This window comes from Dasypus novemcinctus, chromosome X (assembly GCF_030445035.2).
Source record: "Dasypus novemcinctus isolate mDasNov1 chromosome X, mDasNov1.1.hap2, whole genome shotgun sequence".
Lineage (NCBI taxonomy): Eukaryota > Metazoa > Chordata > Mammalia > Cingulata > Dasypodidae > Dasypus > Dasypus novemcinctus.
In genome coordinates this window covers 113822395-113840127 of record NC_080704.1, presented here as the reverse complement: position 1 = coordinate 113840127, position 17733 = coordinate 113822395, and the positions used below count along the sequence as shown (strand labels likewise).

Genomic DNA, 17733 nt, shown 5'->3' with positions numbered 1-17733 from the left:
AATAAAATCTGCAAGAAAATTTTTTCTCTTGTCTCCATCCCCAAACTTGAAAATTTTGATGATAATCACCAGAAATCCCCAGCCTATTTTTAGGTAAGAAAAGTTAAAATATTTTTGGGTGCTTTCTATGTGTCAACCACACTCCATACATATACCCAATGGATTTTTATGGGTGGGCAAGATGACTCTAGGCAGGGGTTCAGGAAAGCATTCCCAAAGAACCTGGTCTTTCCAATGGGTCTTGGAGACCTGGAAGGATTGGAAAAGTGGAGGCATGTGGGGAGGGTTTTCCAAGAAAAGGGAATAGTATGAGCAAAGTCACAGGACTGGGTAGGGAGGAAATACAGGAATACCCAAGAGGATTTCAGAAGAGTGAATTATCCAATTTGGAGCATAAGGAACAGAATGGGTTTCTTAATCAGCAAGAGGGCGCCTATGCTCGATCTGCTTTGGAGACTATGAAACAGGAAAGTGATTGGAGAAGTCTCCCCAGTTTTCTTCATAATTGAGGAGATATCCCAGTCTGAGGTTCCCTTGGACTGAACTTTTTAACAGTGTGACATGGTTAATCATGGTTCTATTCCACCCCAGATTTTCACAGATGTGGATGAAAGTAAAAAAGTCATTACCCTCCCTGCTTTCCTCTCTAACTTTGCAAATCTGATTTATCTCTAGCTGCTGTCAATAGCACTCTAGCCAAGGTCTTCAAAGTGTTCAGGCTTTTCAAAAGAATCTTGAAAAGTTTTGACCTGAGAAAGAATATTCCCTCTCTAATATAGATTCAGATCTGTGATAGAAAATGTACTTTGTCATCCATCTCCAAAGACACACATTTTGGACTCACTTTGACACTGCTCTTGAGATCATCAATATGCCCAGGTAATAACAGTTACTATTTGTTGAGGGCATACTATATGCCATAACCTCCCTGAGAGGCAGGTATCACCCATAATTTACAGATGAGGAAACCGAAGTGTCACATTAGCTATAAAGTTCAAAGTTAAAATTCAAACCCAGATTTGTCTGACTCCAGAGCCCAGACTCTCCACTATACCATATTGCCCATCTTAATACCATTAGCTTAGTCTTTTTCCTTTTAACAGAGTAATGCTAGAGCCAGCCCACACTAATAAGAATTTCTAAGGAAGAAAGGTCCACAATCCCACACAATGTTTAACTGCCCTCATGATCAGGAAATTCTTCACTTACGTAACACATATCCCTCCAAACAACATGGACATTCATTTCCTCTTGACTGGGTTTTCCACGTAGGGCTGTGTTGCTTGGCAGCTTTCCTGATATAAAAACAGCCATCAAGACCCTATTCTTACACTCCAGGAGGTCTTGGACTTGTTGGCCTCTGCCCATGGGTGTTCTCACTGGCTCCTTCACATTGCCCCCACCCCGCCTCTGACCCAGACAGTGCTGAGTTGAGCAACTCTCTTGGGGAGTGAGAAAGTGATATTTGAGAATATATTGGTTTATTATTACACACAGAGGAGTAAAATTAACCATATTAGGTACCTCTGGAATTCACAAGATGAGGATGGCACCACATTTCCCATTGTCTTTTTCTTGATTTCTTCCTCATCCCCATTTCTTGAAGCTGCTAATGTGTCATTTAGTTGAAGGGTGTGTGTAATATTCCCCCACATTTCAATGTCCATTGGCTTTGAATTGCTGTTCTAATTTTTAAACCCGTTGTATTCATCTTCTCATTCTGTCTCCTTTCAGTGCTTAACTGAGAAACTCTGGCAAATTTTGGTGCTAATGGCTGAGTGTATGCCTCTTTCCAAAAAAAAGTACGTGATTTTTAATCAAGTGTTCAGCACCTTTAACCCAAGGGAGTAGAGTCTTCACAATATCATCAAATATCCCTCTAGGAGGATGATGATCCAACCTATTGCTTCGCATTGGATAATTTCAGGGAAAGAAATTAGGTGAAGAGGCAACAAAATGCTCCTCTTTGTACTTCAGGTGTGACTGCTCTGTCTCCTAAGCAATCCACGTAGAACTTTCTGTCAAATGTCACAGACTCTGAAAGGGCTATTGGAAAAAAGGAGCTACCATTGAAATGCTGGGTTGCCTGCCAAACTGCCCACATTCATTTGGCATCTGATTTTACATCCCTTCACATTTTCTAATATCTCCTCAAAAGTAGATGAGCTTTCTGCATGTTATCTCCACAAGGTCATAAGTTTTTGCAAACAGCTCTTTGAAGCCCTCTTAGTAGGTGACTTGTAAAGTGGAGAGAATGCAATTCTGGAGGAAAGAGACTTTAAGGATGACAGGAAAGCAGTAGCCCTCTCTTAAAGGAATCTGATGATTTGCCCTTGTATGGTGGCATCCTGCTTTGTCAAGCCCTATGACACTCCTGCTTGTCATACAGAGAAATGAGGTCTAGAGAAAGGAATTGACTTGCTCTAGGGTACACAACTCACGTGGGACTGAGCTAAGACTAGAAACCCCAAATCTCTTCCAACACAGCATGTAGTCTTTGCCTGGAAGGGGTAGGCAAAGCACTTGGTAAGTGAAGGTTAATTAACAATTCCTGAGCTGCAATTCCTAGGAAAATGGTGGATTGTGTGGAGCAGAGGGGATGGTCAGAATACAGCCTCTGGTATCACCGTGCCTGATAAAGCCTGTTAATATTTTATCAGTGATCACATCACAGCATTTAGTGAGCCACCACTTAGGACAAAAGAGGGAGATAACCTGCTGGACTTCCTGTTTGAGGTTTATTTTCCCTCTTGAGATAACATATTTTCTCATCAAAGCCAGGAGCCGCTTGGACAGGGAGACCAGCTGGGTGAAGGCCAGGCTTCAGCCACCTGAGGAGGAGCACATGCACTTCCCAATGTGGGACCTCTATGTCCCAGAGTGGGCAGCTGCAGGCACAAAAGAAACCCCTGTCATGACCCAAGGGCTGAGTGGGAGGGCAACAGTTGACCCTGTATGGCCTCATTTGCCTTCCTTAATTACTGGGCATATGTTCTCTCCTCTCCCACTCTTCTCCCATACCTCTTTCTCCTCTGGTCCAGGGCCAAATGGCCCCAGGCTACCTAAATGAGCACTGCCTCTGCTACCTCCAGCAATTTCCAGTGACCTACTCAGAGGAAGGAGACCAGAAGAGAGGCTGAACTCCAGGATCACTCCATCCCTTAGAGCTACTCAGGGGTCCTGTGAAGCAAACTCAAAGGATTCTGACCTACCTGTGCAATGCCGGACTTAGCCTAGGTATCCCAGTTTCCTCCTTAGTTAGCATTCTTCTCCACTCTGTTTCTCTGTTTCCCATAGTCCCTCAGCTGGAGGAAGCAGTTTCTTTTCATCATCATTCCCAAGCAGCTCAAGTAGTGTCAGACCCTCGTTTCATGTGGATTGGGAATTGAGGGGACTTTTACAATGTTTTTTTAATCATCCCCTGGCACTCCTATCCTATATCAGTTTGTTCTGCTCTCTCACTGTATACATCATATTCTGCCTTGCACTGCAGTTAGGTGTCCATTTCTTAAATCCCTTATATCAACTGTCATCTCCTACAAGGCACAAATTTTACCTTGTTCAGCCCTGTTATGCTCAAAGCCTGACACAGAGAAAGGACTCAGTTAGTGTGGGCAGGCTAATTAGATGGCTGACTGGCTGGCTGGATGAATGGTGGTTTGGCTGGATGAAGGTCTTTTTGAAAGTTGAAGCCAGTTTCAGTCTTTCCCTCATTAATGATCACATAATAGTGGTCACTGGGGCCTCAAGTGGGGAAGGGATATGAGTCACATTATCATCAAAAGAATGAGAGAGGGCAGAAACATCTCCTTGTGCAAGGGTCAAAGCCATGACGCTGGGGCATAAACCCAATGGCCTCACTATCCCCTTGGCCTATGCCTAATCTAAATTACTTTATGATGGAAGGCAATGGGGTGAGCTGAAAGCTGTTCAACTTGGACCCAGACTCAGGACAATTTCTAGGAAATTACACAGAGCAAGGCTTTTCTTGCTCAACCAGTCAAAAGGAACAGATTGCTCTTTTCAGGTCTGCCCTGGTTTTTCTAGTCAAAGACGAACTTCTAACTCCTTCCATAGAGTCTTCCCAGAATTACAAAGGGAGGGTGAGCCCTCAGGCCAGCGTCATCCTAAAATGAAAGGAAGCTCTGTGCCCTATTTCCCTCAAAGACAGACAGGGACAGGAGGACTACAGGAGTTTGAAGAGCAACAGAAGCTCAATACCTCTCTTGAGACAGAAATCCTGAACTCACATTGCTGTAGGAAGAAATCTCCAAAACAGGAGACTCTGACATTCTGTGACATTAGAGAATTTACTCAGGTCCCTGGGCCTCCATTTTTTCCTATAAAAGGCCTGCTTCACTGGGGTGGATGCAATGGAAGATACGGTTTAATCAGTGGCTCTGAAAGTGTTTTGGCTGCCAGTGGTGGGTCATCAAAACTGTATACCAGATTGCTGCCTGCTCAACACAGCAGAGTCAGCAAGGCAACCTAATCTTCCAAACCCCAGTTGCCCCCCAGCAAAGGCTCTGGTGTTCCTCATGCCAGACCAGAGGAGTGACCTCTTGTTAAGATTCTGTACAGAGAGCCCTCTCCCTCCATCCTTAGTCCTGCCTATTGCCACACCCTCTAAATGGACTTGGATACTGCATCCCAGCCTTTGCACCAAAGAAGGCACACTTCAGGAGTTCAAGGGTAATATCTGGTAAAACAGGGGTATCTGATAACCATTTCCTATGTGCTTGAGCATCATCAGGAGAATGAGTCTTACTGAGCCCTTTAGATCCAGGGCCTGGGGAAGCTAAATCTGACACCGTCAGTGTCAGTATTTCATCCTTAACACGTTTATGAAATAGGATTTGTTTATTCCTAGAGAGGTTAGACCAGGATCAAATCATTGGTATCTCAAACTTACACACCTCCAGAATGAGGGGAATTGGAACTGGGTATTTTGTCTTATTAAAATGTAAGCCTGGCAACCTTTCCAGTGGGATTCCTCACCAACATGGCAGGAGGGACAGTTCTAGGTCATATACTTGATGAATTGTTCCTACTTTCCCTAGTCCCCCTCATGTGAAACCAGGAGAGCCTGTGTGCTCCTGTTGGTACCTTGCTGGCCATAGTGTTGTTTTCATTAGGCAGCTAGGGGCACACTGGCAAGCTTTTTCTATTTGTTGTGAATATAATTGAAGCAGTGGGGTTCTATTTTGAGAGTCAGGAAACTGGAACACTAACACCAGTTGTGTGGCCCTGGGAAAATCACTTTACTTGTGTGGGGCTTAATTTCCCCATCTGTTAGAGGGAAAGATAATCAGATCTATTTACTCAAAATGGTGGTTCAGAATATGAAAGAAATAAACAAATAACCATTTAATAATTAAATTAAATGCAACAATTGTTGCACAATGGGAGGAGTCCTAGGCAAGTTTTGTGTGTGTGTGTTTGTGTGTGTGTGTGTTTTGGGGGGGCTTCTTATTTTCTTAATGTTTCCAGTAAATTCTAGAATTTTCTATCCGCCCAGTGGAGAAAAAGCCCAGCTTCCATCCTACCCTCCCCTTAGCCCAATTCCCTCCAGTCACACCTGCCCTTTTAAACAATAAAACACTTACTCAATCAACAAGTGTTTATTGATCACCTACTGTATACCCAGCTTTCTTACAGATATTCTGGGGGATGCAGAGAGATCTAAGATATGGCCCCTGCCCTCCAAGAGTTTACAGTGTACACACGCACATAAAAAGATGACTATCAATCAAAAATTGTGAATAATAAGCATTAAAAAAGCAATTTATACATTGAAGGCTGGAAGAGGGATGGAGTGGTGAGAGAAGGCTCAATGAAGTAGCAAGTTCTCTAAGGACTTGGCTAAGGAGAGAGGGCCTTTCAAGTTGGGAAAATATCTTGAACACAGGCAAGGTTGAAACATGAAACATATGTTAGTGACAATGAATGAGTCCCTTCTTCTGGCACTGTGGTTTGAGCAGGGGTACTGGAGTTTTTTAAAAGCTAGTCATGCTTAGGCTTGTGAGGAAAAATGGCCTTTGATTTGCCTCAACCCCTACACCAGGGGAAATGGAGCATTTTCAGACCTTGGAGCTGAAACTATGCCTGGAATCCATTCTCTACTCTCCCACCTCAACTGTAATCCCAGGCAGCAGCTCAGCTCTCACTCACATCATGGGCACAGCACCTCAGGCATAGATATTCCACAAGTGCCCTTGGATGTCCTCTAACAACTCTGGACAGTCTTGTGAAGGGGTGGGGAATGTGAAGGGTGACAGGGCCCCACTGGTGCTACAGTCTCTCAGAGGCCCTGTAGTTTCTCTGTGGGTAGATTCCAAAGGGCCTGACCTCAGCCTCTGGGCTGATTTTCCAAGAGGCCTAGAGACTCTCTGGGAGGCTGCCTTTCTCTGGCCCAACAGAAATACCCACTGGAGCCAGCACGCATGTCCGCTAAGCTTCTTAGATACCAAAGTTCTTATTCTTTCTCAGCCAAAATCAAGAATTAGTATCTTCCTCGGCCTCCCATAGCTCCCACACAGTCATCTCCCCATCAAGGGCTATCTCTAGAAAATTGACTTCCTCTTCCTGAGGAAATCATTGTCTAGGGTCCTTAACCTTGTTGTTTAGACAGGAGATCAGGTTAGGTGCCTCAGAGGAATGCAGGACCTTCAGTCAAAGTTGGGGCTGCAGCTTCTAAGGCAGCTCCTCAGTGGAGTCAGCTGCCTGTTGCTTTCCACCAAATCTTCTTGTGCTTTCCTCTAGCAACAAGCCAAAGTCTGATTCCTGACCTACAAATGTGAGAGAATGCTGGAAAATGCCTCTGGCAGTGGTCCTGGTGGTTTTTGGTCCCATGCTGCTTTCCCTCCCTCTCATCTTGCAACCATTTGCCTTCCTTTCCCTGGATGCCACGGGATGGCTTTAGTGCAATTCATGCATGAACCAGTCTGGACACTGGGGAGTCATAACAGGAGTAGGGTGGCTCCAGGGCCCATTACTGGCCAATCAATTTCTTTGGAAGGAGTCTTGAGAAGGCGGATAAAGCCATACCCATAAAGCCATCACATTTCCTTCCCCCTAACTCCCAGTAATGAGCTAAGAGCCAACTTCAGCCAGAGGGAGAGTCCTTGGTCACAGAGAGGGTCAGTCAGTGGGATGTGATTCATGGTTTTCTGGATGGATTCCCAGGTAAACAAAAACAGCAGAGGGGAGCCTCTGAGGCCTGGCCAAGGGAAGAGGTGGGGTTTGGGATTGAGGGTCCGGGACTGAGCAGGGGGCGGGAGGCAAGGTGAGGGACAGAAAGGCTGGCTTGGCAATCATCCTTGACAATTCAACCTGCATGCTGTTACACGAGCTCTCCTTTCTGCCTTCACGTGATCCGATGGCCAGTCAGTCTATCCTCAGCAGCAACTTCTGACATTATCCAGTGGCAATGTCCCTCACCTTTAGCTGGGGGGTGGGGGGAGAGTCCACTGATTTTCACAGACCCAACCACCCCCCAGCTCTGGCCCCTGGCTCTTCACACATACCCTGTCAGGCTGTAGGAGTTGAACTCACTCTTGATTTTAGGCTGTTGACCAGGCCTTGGAGAGCTCCTGGTGGCGAGGGGCTGGGCCTGGTAGGCATCGTAGTAGTTGGAGTGGTTTCCCTGAGTTGGACAGGAAAAGCAGAGGATGATTCCAGCTACCAGGGAGAACAGAGAGGAAATAATGCCCAAGTAGAGAGCCTCTCCGATCTCAAATTTCATGCTGTCAGGTACCAGTGGTGAGTAGAAGTCCCGCAGGATCCCATGAAGATTCCAGGCAACAGGGATGAAGCCCAGGAGTCCACCAAGGATGAAGAAGACTCCACCCACTACTGCCACTCTGTCTTTGGCTCGGGAGTCCTGGCAGAAGACTGTGCATCTCATACCCACCACAGAGATCATGCAGGCCAGTGAGGAGATTGCACTGGAGGTCACCATCATGGCCTGGGCAGCCTGGATGTCGGAGGGCAGGCCTAGAAGAGTGCTGTAGATATCACACTGGGTGATGCCTGTGCTGTGTGTGGCACACTCCATCCAGAGGCCCTTGGAGAAGCCGACTGCTGTCACAATGCTGGCTCCCACATAAGAGCTTGTTCGCCAGCTGGGGAGCAGCATGGCAATCACGGTGCCCAACAGCCCCAGAAGGCCCAGGATATAGGCCACAAGTTGAAGGCCAAGAGAGGCCATGGCAGACCTCTCAGTTGAAGTGTCTTCAGGTCGTGCTCCTTTGTCTTCTGGCTGCAGCTCTTGCTCCTTGGATCTCAGCCTCTAATCCCTCATTTCAGAGTGTCTGTGTCAGGCTGACTTCTTTCCTCCTTACAAGTATCTGTGGGTGGCCACAAGCAGGCTCAAGAAGGCATCTAGAGGACCTAAAAAAAATCCATAAACTAGATTAAATATTGACCAGAAGCTTATGAGAAACCAGAAAATGCTGGATGCCTTTTGACCTTTGTTATCTTTAGAAATAACACGAGAAAGAAAAAAAAAACTTTGAAAGTGGAGCCAAAATGTCATCACCTCCTGCGTAGGCGCATGCCTTAGGTTGGCAGCCAGACAAAGCCAGGAGCCAGACAGGTGGCTGCTTTCCGAGAAGGTGGTGATGGCAGTGGCAATTGTGGTGGCTGTGTTAACTCTAGGTCAGGCTGTTGGCTTCCATGGCTCTGTCTCCAAGGCCTGCTGTTTTAACACATTGCCCAGAAACGGTGCCACAGGACCCCTCAAGAGCAGACAAAGGCCAAACTCCAGGGAATTGGATTGGGAGGACGAGGTCCTAGGACACAGCCTTGGACCTCAGCTTGTTAGTGGTCTCTTGAATTTCCAAGAGCATTGGCCTGGCCAATGGAAATCTACTCCAGATCAGGTTTCTGTATACAACAAAGGCTTCTGTCCATGACTCTGAAATATCAGGTACTCTCATCTCTACCCAAATCCCCTCCCCAGTCTAGACTAAGGACTTCTACATGTAAAACACATTCAGCCATATCCTGTATGGTCTCCTAATAGATGCCCCCACCAGCCCTTTACCTCTCAGATAATATAAGAGAACTGTGGAGCAAAGGTTGATCCAGGGAGGAGGCCCTGACATTCCCTGGGCTATCTGCTCAAGTCACTAGGGCAGACAGAGGAAATGGAAGCTGCCCTAGAATAGAGGGCTTTGTAAAGGACAGGCATTTGAGCCAATCCTCTGGGATTTGAGAGCTGTCCAGGATTTTAGTGCTGAGGGAGTCCCCACTCTCACCAAGGTTCAGGCTACTGAGGGTCAAGGGCCCATCATTTGCCACATCTTTACAAGACCCCCTAGCCCACTAATTCTTGAACCGACAACAATCTGGTTATTCCATTTTAGCCTTCTTCAAGATTTCTCTTTCCCTACTCATCTCTTAAATTCCTCAGTAGTTCCAGCCCCATGATTTAATCTAGCACCCGACCCCTGGCACTCCCATACTGTATTTCTAGCATAAACCTTTCTCCTGAGCTGACAAATCAATCATCTATTTAGAATGCTTACTTGGAAATCTCACAGGCACCTCAAATTTGATATGTTCTAACAGAACTCATCACCTACCCCACTGTACCCTTCCCCAAACAGTTCTTCCCTGTGTCACTGAATGATACCTCTACCCAGCCCTTCGTGCCAGACCAGATCCTGGGAGTGATCTTTGAAACGTCTCTTTCCTTTATCTCCTACATCCTGCAGTCACTACATCCCACCATTTTACCTCTTGAATATACCTTGAATCTGTTGCTCCCCTTCTCTCTGTCCCCACTGCTACTTTCCTAGTTCAGGGCTTCAACATCCTCTCTCACTTAGATTATTGCAACACTTCCTAACTGGTCTTGCTTGCAATCTTGTCTTCTCCAATTTGTTCTCTACACTTTTGCCAAGGTGATATTCTAACACATTAATCTGATCAAGTTGTCACTACTCTACATAAAACACTATAGTAGCTCCCATTGCCGAAAGGATAAAGTCCAAACTTGTTTGCACTCTATAACCTCTCAAGCTTCATCTCTTGACATTGCCCTCCTCATACTCTATACTTTTGCTGATATAAATTACTTTCGGTTCCCCAATCATGTCACGTTATCTTCCGCTTCTAAACCTGAGCACAGGCTATTCCTTCTATGCTGAACACCCTGCCTCCATTTCTTCCTCTGTTTAATGCCTTCTCATCCTTTAGGGCTCATCTCAGATGTACCTTGAGGGGCTCCATATGACTATAAGAAATGGATTTTCTAGATCAGGGATTCTTAACCTTTTTGTTCCACAGCCCCTTTGCCATTCAGGTGAAAAACATGGACCCCTTCTCAGAATGTAGCTGCAAATAGTTTTATGACACTCAGCTATCATCGAGTCTAACAACTACTGTAATTTCAAAGTATGGATGATTGTAAGTGGTTTTTTGGGATATGCAACAACTGTAATGTAATATGAAATTAATACTACTGTAATCCATTGTATATATTCATAAGTGAAGGAAATGCTAGATTTCAGTTAGAGGTCAGAGAAAATAAAGATAATAAGTTGATTTTTTTTCAATTCCAGCTCATATACCCCCTTAAATCTTTGGTCTGTGGACCCCTGGTTAAGAACCCCTGTTCTAGATGATTCAATGACACTTGAGTATAAGGGGAAAGAAGATTGAGAGGAGAGGGGAATGGGGATCAGAAGAAGGGGGAAAATGAAAGAGGCAGGGAAAAGAGAGTTTCACCATATGTATATGCAGTTGTTGAACACCTTATGTCTCCAACTGGATTCTAAGCATTTTGAGGGTGGGAACCATATATTAAATTTCTGTTGTAATTCCACAGCATTGAGCACATGGTTGGTGGTCAATACTATTCACCAATGATGGGTATGACAATGCCAATGTTGATTCACAGCAGTGTGGAGCAAGAACCAATGAATACTTGATGGTGGTGAAGAGGGAAACCTAATTTGAATCTCAGCTCTGTCATTTACCAGCTATGACACTGAGAAAGTCCCTTCTGGGCATTGCTTTTCTTATCACTAAACTGGGAACAATTGATCTATCCTAGATACCTCATGGCTATACATTTCAGTGGGGCCTTCAGTGCTGCTTGACAATCCTTTTACTTCTCTACGCTAAGCATCCTCCTGGTGACTACTTCAAATATTTACCACTCTTTCTGACTTTCCTATCCTATTTTCTCCCTACCCAGTTATTGCTCTATATTGATCATTCTCTTTGCAGCCAAGATCCTTAGTTTAATTTTTTTATTAGAGAAGTTGTACATTTACAGACCAATTATACATAAAACACAGGATTCCCATACATCACCCTACCACCAACACCTTGCATTGGTGTAGAACATTTACTACAGTTGATGATAGCACTTTTATGTTATTGTATTAAGTTTTTAATAGTAGTTACCTTTGTTACAATTGATGAAAAATTATTAAAATAATACTACTAACTATTGTCTGTAGTTTGCATTAGGTGTAGTTTTTCCATATACCACCCTATTATTAACACCTCATAGGGAAGCAGACATGGCCTAATGAATAGGGCGCCCGCCTACTACATGGGAGGTCCGCGGTTCAAACCCCGGGCTTCCTTGACCCGTGTGGAGCTGACCCATGCGCAGTGCTGATGCGTGCAGAGTGCCCTGCCACGCAGGGGTGTCCCCCGCGTAGGGGAGCCCCACGTGCAAGGAGTGTGCCCCGTAGGGAGAGCCGCCCAGCGCGAAAGAAAGTGCAGCCTGCCCAGGAATGGCACCGCACACACAGAGACCTGACACAGCAAGATGATGCAACAAAAAGAAACACAGATTCCCGGTGCCACTGATAAGGATAGAAGCGGTCACAGAAGAACAAACAGCTAATGGACACAGAGAGCAGACAACTAGGAGGGGAGGGGAGAGAAAAAAATAAAATAAAATAAATTAAAAAACACCTCATATTAGTGTTCTACATTTGTTATAATTCATAAAGAAAATTCTTATACTTTTACTAGTAACTATAGTCCATAATCTACAATAGGGTTCACTGTGTTATACAGTCCTATGTTTTATCTTTTAATTTTACTCTGGTAACATATATGACCTAAAGTTTCCCCTTTTAACCACATTCACCCATATAATCCAGTGCTATTCACTACACATTCACAGTATTATGCTACCATCAACCACCATCCATTTCCAAACCTTTACAATCAACCTAAACAGAAATTCTGTACAAATTAAGCATCAACTCCCCATTCTCTATGTAGTCAAGATTTTTAAACAATGAACAAAGACAAACAAAAATATACAGATGTCTAATTCTCTAATTCTTCACCCTCCCACTCACTACTCAGCCCTCTGTAGTATGGTATCAGCCATTAACTCTCCACTGAAAATGTTCTCACCAATGTCATCAATAGGTTCCTTGTCCCAAAATCCAATGGTCTGTCATCTCACCTTGTACCTCCCCTTCTGTCTTCTTTGTTTTCAGTACCACCACTCCCAGTTTTCCCTTCTCAAATGATTCTTCTAGGTCTCCTTCATAAGTTCCTCTTCTTCTGTCCACTCTTTAATTTGACTATTCCCTGTGAGGTTTCATCTAGACTTCTCTTCTTACTCTTCACATTCTCCATGGGTGATCTCATCTACTTAGTCTATAATGCCAATGATTCCTGAATCCATATTTCTGGCACAGCTCTCTCTCCTGAACGCAAGCTTTCTATATTCAACTGCATTTGGAATGGCTCCACCTGAATATTTTAATGGTACCTCAAAATATTTGCAAAGCTGAAATCATCTGCTCTCTTCTCTCCCATCTCCAAACTATTCCTCACACAGCATTCCTTCTCTCAATGGGACCACCATCGAGCCAATAATCCAAGCAAGTCAGCCTTGATTCTTCACCTCTTCTTGACCTCCTGATATATAATCAGTTATGAATTCATATCATATCTACCTTCAAAGTATATCGTGAATCCATCTGCTTTTATCCCAAGCCTTACTTCAAACCATGCAAACATTATCTTTTGTCCCCTTGAAAATCTCATAGGCACCACAAATTGGTCTCTGTAATTCCACTCCTGTCCCTGTAGTCAAGGATCTTTCTAAAATGGAAATCAAATCATGACTGCCACCTCACCTCACCCGTTTGCCATGCTTAAAAGACTCCAGGAGCTCTTTTTTTTTTTTTTTTTAGATTTATTTTATTTCTTTCTCTCCCCTTCCCCCTCCCCCACCCGGTTGTCTGTTCTCTGTGTCTATTTGCTGTGTTCTTTGTCCGCTTCTGTTGTTGTCAGAGGCACAGGAATCTGTGTTTGTTTTTGTTGTGTCATCTTGTTGTGTCAGCTCTCCGTGTGTGCGACGCCATTCCTGGGCAGGCTGTACTTTCTTTCGCCCTGGGCGGCTCTCCTTATGGGGCGCACTCCCTGCCCGTGGGGCTCCCCTATGCAGGGGGCACCCCTGCGTCGCAGGGCACTCTTTGCGCGCATCAGCACTGCGCATGGGCCAGCTCCACACGCAGTGGAGGAGGCCCGGGGTTTGAACTGTGGACCTCCCATGTGGTAGGCAGATGCCCTATCCACTGGGCCAAGTCCACTTCCCTCCAGGAGCTCTTTATTGCTTTCAGGATAAAGTTCACAGACTCTAGCACAGGAATGCAGGAAAGCCCTCCATTTTCTGACCCATTTTTCCTTTCAGCCTCATCTCTCACTATTAACTTCCACCTTCGTGCCCCTATGCTTTTATATACACACATGCTCCAGCTATGCTTAAGCACTTATACTTCTCTGAATTTGCCTTTCTCTCTGTCTCCAAGTCCTTAAGTGTGCTATTCTACCATCCAACATTGCTTGGTTAATTGCTAGTCATCCTTCAGGACTCACCCTCTATTTTAAGCCTTCCTTGGACACACCCCTTCCCATCCAGGTTGGGTTAAATACTTCTCCTATATACTCCCTTTCTATATCTGGGCTTTCTGTGAGGTTTGGTGAGCACCTTAGGGTTTTCAGGGAGTAGACCTCCTACCTCACAGAGAAGCAGATCCTGCTTTAGCCTTCTTGTGGTGGTAGCAGAAGAGCCCAACCTGAGTTTCTTGTGAGAGTCAACAGTGTCCCCAAGAGGAGGGCCTCTCTCCAGAGCCAGTCCTTCTAAGCTCCTTCTAAGTAGAAAAGCAATTTTGGGCATTGGGAGAGCAGAGTCGAGAAAATGCTATCGTTGTCATCTAGAATCTCTAGAGAGTTTGATTTGGCAGAGCTGGGCAAGAGAAACAGTGAAGTTTTAGAGCTTATTCAATTGGGAGAAATGGCTGAATGAAGGTCAGCATTCAGCCAAGGTCAGAAAGGCAGGGACAGGCCAAATAGCAAATGACTGGATGGTGGGCCAGGCTAGATTCTGCTTTTGCTTATCTGAAAAGCTGTAGACGTGAGGACAGACAGGGTTTGGACAAAAGCCCCTGACCAGAGACTCAAAAGACCTAATTTCTCATCCCAGTTCTTTATCTAACCTGTTGAAGAAGTCCCCTAACTTCTCCAATTCCTAGTTTGCCCATCTCCAAGGTTTTAACTCTAAAATAAGGTAACGGGAATAGAAGCCACTTTGATAAATATAGAAGACTGAATGCTGTTATTAGAAGCAGGCAGCTTTAAAAGAAACTCTTCTCTTTAAGAGATCCTCCTAGAAGCCAAGCTCTGGCTGCTTTGGAGGAACAGAGAACTCACGTCCATGCCAGGTGAATCTTTCCTTTGGGCATGGGGCGAACATACTCCATGACCCAAGGCCTGGACAAGAAGGCTCCACTTAGGATCCTTACCTAATCTTCCTTAGGGGAGGGATTGGAACTGCAGGAGAGGATTAGGAAGGTCAAAAACTGACAGTAGCTCTTGAATTAACTCACTTTTTGCCTGTAAACTTGTTCTGCTATTCTCCCCGTATCTTGCTTCCAGAGTCTTGTGCATGGTACCCCTTCTTTGGAGGCACCCTCATAAGAATGAGTTGGGCAGAACACATTGGGTTCTGATACCTCCTGCCGGGTGAAGGAGTCCACCACAGTCCTCTTCTATGTCAGCCTTATTTCTCCATCCCTTGATCTCATAAGCCTCTCAGAGGAATCTGAGAAACATGCTCCCATCCCTGCAACTCACCCCCAACAATGGAGGGCTCTAGTAACTTGCAAAGCCATTCCGTTGAAGTCTTACTTTCAGGAAAGTATGTTTTTGGAGCAATTCACCTTTCTGTTGATTGATGACAGCTCAGGGAATTGCAAACAGATTGAGAGATTTTCTAATTGTTTAAAAAGAAGTTTATTTTTGTCCTGATTATCAAAGCAAAGCACATTCACTTTAGAACACTGAAAAACATACAAAGGCAGAATTTAGAAAAAAAAAATCACCTACAATCTCTCCACCTAGAAGTGTTGTTATGATTTGGTTCTAACTCCATTTTAAAAGAGGTCACTAGAAGAGATTAATGCCTCAATCCAAAGAAGGAATTTCTAATGACAGACTTGCAGACTGGTGGGGGAGGGTAGTCATTTGAGGGCTTAAAGGGGAGACTTTATGTATTCACTAAAAAATGTACCTTCTGCTGACTCCCTGAGCCTTCATGCCAAAGAAAGCTCTGGATCTGGCTATAACGGAGCACCCCTTCAGGTCTTCTTCGGCTCCCCCTAGCTAGGCAGAGATAAACAGTAGTTTCTTTCCTTCTAGCCTTTTATCTCAGCCTTTTATTCCCAAAAGAGCAAGCCAGAAACTATGTAATTTGAAGACAGTTTCCTCTGGTCCTGTAGTTTCAAAGACTGGAGCCTTTGTGATAGCTTTGAGGAAACAAATACCACCAACCTAAGTGCCACCTGAATTCCCCTTCCTGTGCCCTTCACTCAGAAACCCAAGGTAATCCATGGGCCAAAACGATAGCAACTAACTCAGAAAGGCCCACCTAGATCAATTTAAAAGGTAGTCAATGAATCAATATTGAGATACTTACTGAGCAGTTCTTTTTGCGAAGGCTTGTAGGAGAAGATGCCCCTGAGAGATGGAAGAAAGGATGCTGTGGGGAGGGAGCAGATGCAAGGGACCCCAGGCTGAAGTGATAAAGGATTTCTAATTGTTAACCACAGCTTTGCAAAATCCATCTGCAAATCTGAGCCTTGGGTCAGAAATTTATACAGATCAGAATTAAACCCCTGGAGGCTGTGGAAGCTTGAGGTACTTAAAGAAAGGTTTTGGTGGGTTTTGTGTTTTTCCTGTCAAAAACTCCAGCTGGGCTTTTGTGTGGTGACCTCTGTGAGCCCAGCAGAGGCCTTTGGGAGGGGCTTTGGCCCAAGGAAGAATTTGTAGCATTCCACCTTTGGGGGTGGTGAGAGGAGGGGGCTGTTATGCCCATTAGGTGTCCCTGGCTTGCAGCCCTGAGACCCAGCAGGAAATAAGCCTCATAAACACAGTCCTGTGAACTAGTATCCCGGCAGCCTACACTGCAGCCCCGCACTGATTACAGCACCCCCCCAGGCCTCCTCTACCTAGCCTTGCTCTCCAGCAAGTCCCAGCCTTAAAGTTGACCCCAAGACTCAAGGACAAACGTTTGTACTGTAAGTTCAGACTCCCGTGACTTCAAAGAGCACATCCTTACAAGATGGGACTGAGATAGTCATCATAATGGCAGGCCTCCTATTTGTACTGCACACAGTAGTACTACTTTATCTTATTTGAGATTCCCAAAAGTTCTGTGGAGTGCAGTGCTGCAAATGAGTTTCGCTGCAAATGAGTTTCTCTCCAAATGGAAAAAAAAACTTCCTTGTTTTTTTGTCTGATTAGAAAAATACAAGATTCTATTGCAAAGAATTCCAAAAATAAAGTATAAAGAAGAATATGGGGTCCTCATAATATTGCCAGCAAGAGATATCTTGATGTACTGTAGAGCAATAGAAATGATTTACAAAAGTAACCTTCTAATATTTCTAAATAATATATCATGGACCTCTTTCCAGATCAATAAACAATCTATACCATTTTGTTATGGCTGCATTGTATTCTATCATATAGAAATTTAACCATTAACTATTAGACATTTTTGTTATTTACATTTTTTTTCACTATTATCACCTAACATATATGCATACAAACTGACAAATTCCTAGGAATAGAATTACTAAGTAAAGAACATGCCTGTTTTAAAGGCAAATACTATATTACAAAAGTAAAACAGCTATTATTATTACCTGATAAGGAAACCTAAGTCCAGGGAGATGAAAGGAATTAATCACCCAAAATCCCAAGTTAAGCAGTAATAGACTTGGAATCCAGGTCTCTAGGTGTCTAGTTTCAGTAAACTTTTCCAGTGTACCACACTGACTCCCTTCCAGGGATTCACCTGTGAAAATGATAAGGATATTCACAACCACTGTTGATTGAGCCAGGTACTGTGCTGAGGGTTTTCATATACCTAGTCTGAGCTAATACAGAGCAGAGCCAGGTCTGGGCAACAAGCCTGGTCAATTTCTGGAGCTTCAGTCTAAATCATTATACTCTACTCCCACCTTTCAAGTAATATCACAGTGAACAAAGTTGTAGCCTGGGGTGAATTCCGAGAAGCAAGCCAGAAATGGGGCATTGACTACCTGGCAGTGCTCCTGAGCAGGAGTCACTTCAAGGTGCTCCCACTTGACTGGCTGGGCAGGCTAAAAGGGCAGCCATGACTGAGATCAGGCCTGGGGACATTCTTTGGGCTTGAAAGCAAGCAAGACTGAAGAGGTG

The 17733-nt window shown here is 44.6% G+C and overlaps 1 protein-coding gene across 1 annotated transcript; it reads right to left on the bottom strand.

Annotated features, from left to right (window-relative positions):
- Positions 1-5606: 5606 nt before the first annotated feature.
- Positions 5607-16119, bottom strand: CLDN2 (claudin 2). The gene is made up of 2 exons (XM_004478165.4): positions 15968-16119; positions 5607-8391 (listed from the first exon to the last, which is right to left on the bottom strand). Exon 2 carries the CDS (start codon positions 8207-8209, stop codon positions 7517-7519), a length of 693 nt encoding a protein of 230 aa, XP_004478222.1. The 5' UTR covers positions 8210-8391; positions 15968-16119; the 3' UTR covers positions 5607-7516.
- Positions 16120-17733: the final 1614 nt, after the last annotated feature.

Coding starts and splice junctions, on each gene's coding strand:
- CLDN2 (XM_004478165.4), bottom strand. CDS start 8,209: ATGGCCTCTCTTGGCCTTCAACTTGTGGCCTATATCCTGGGCCTTCTG.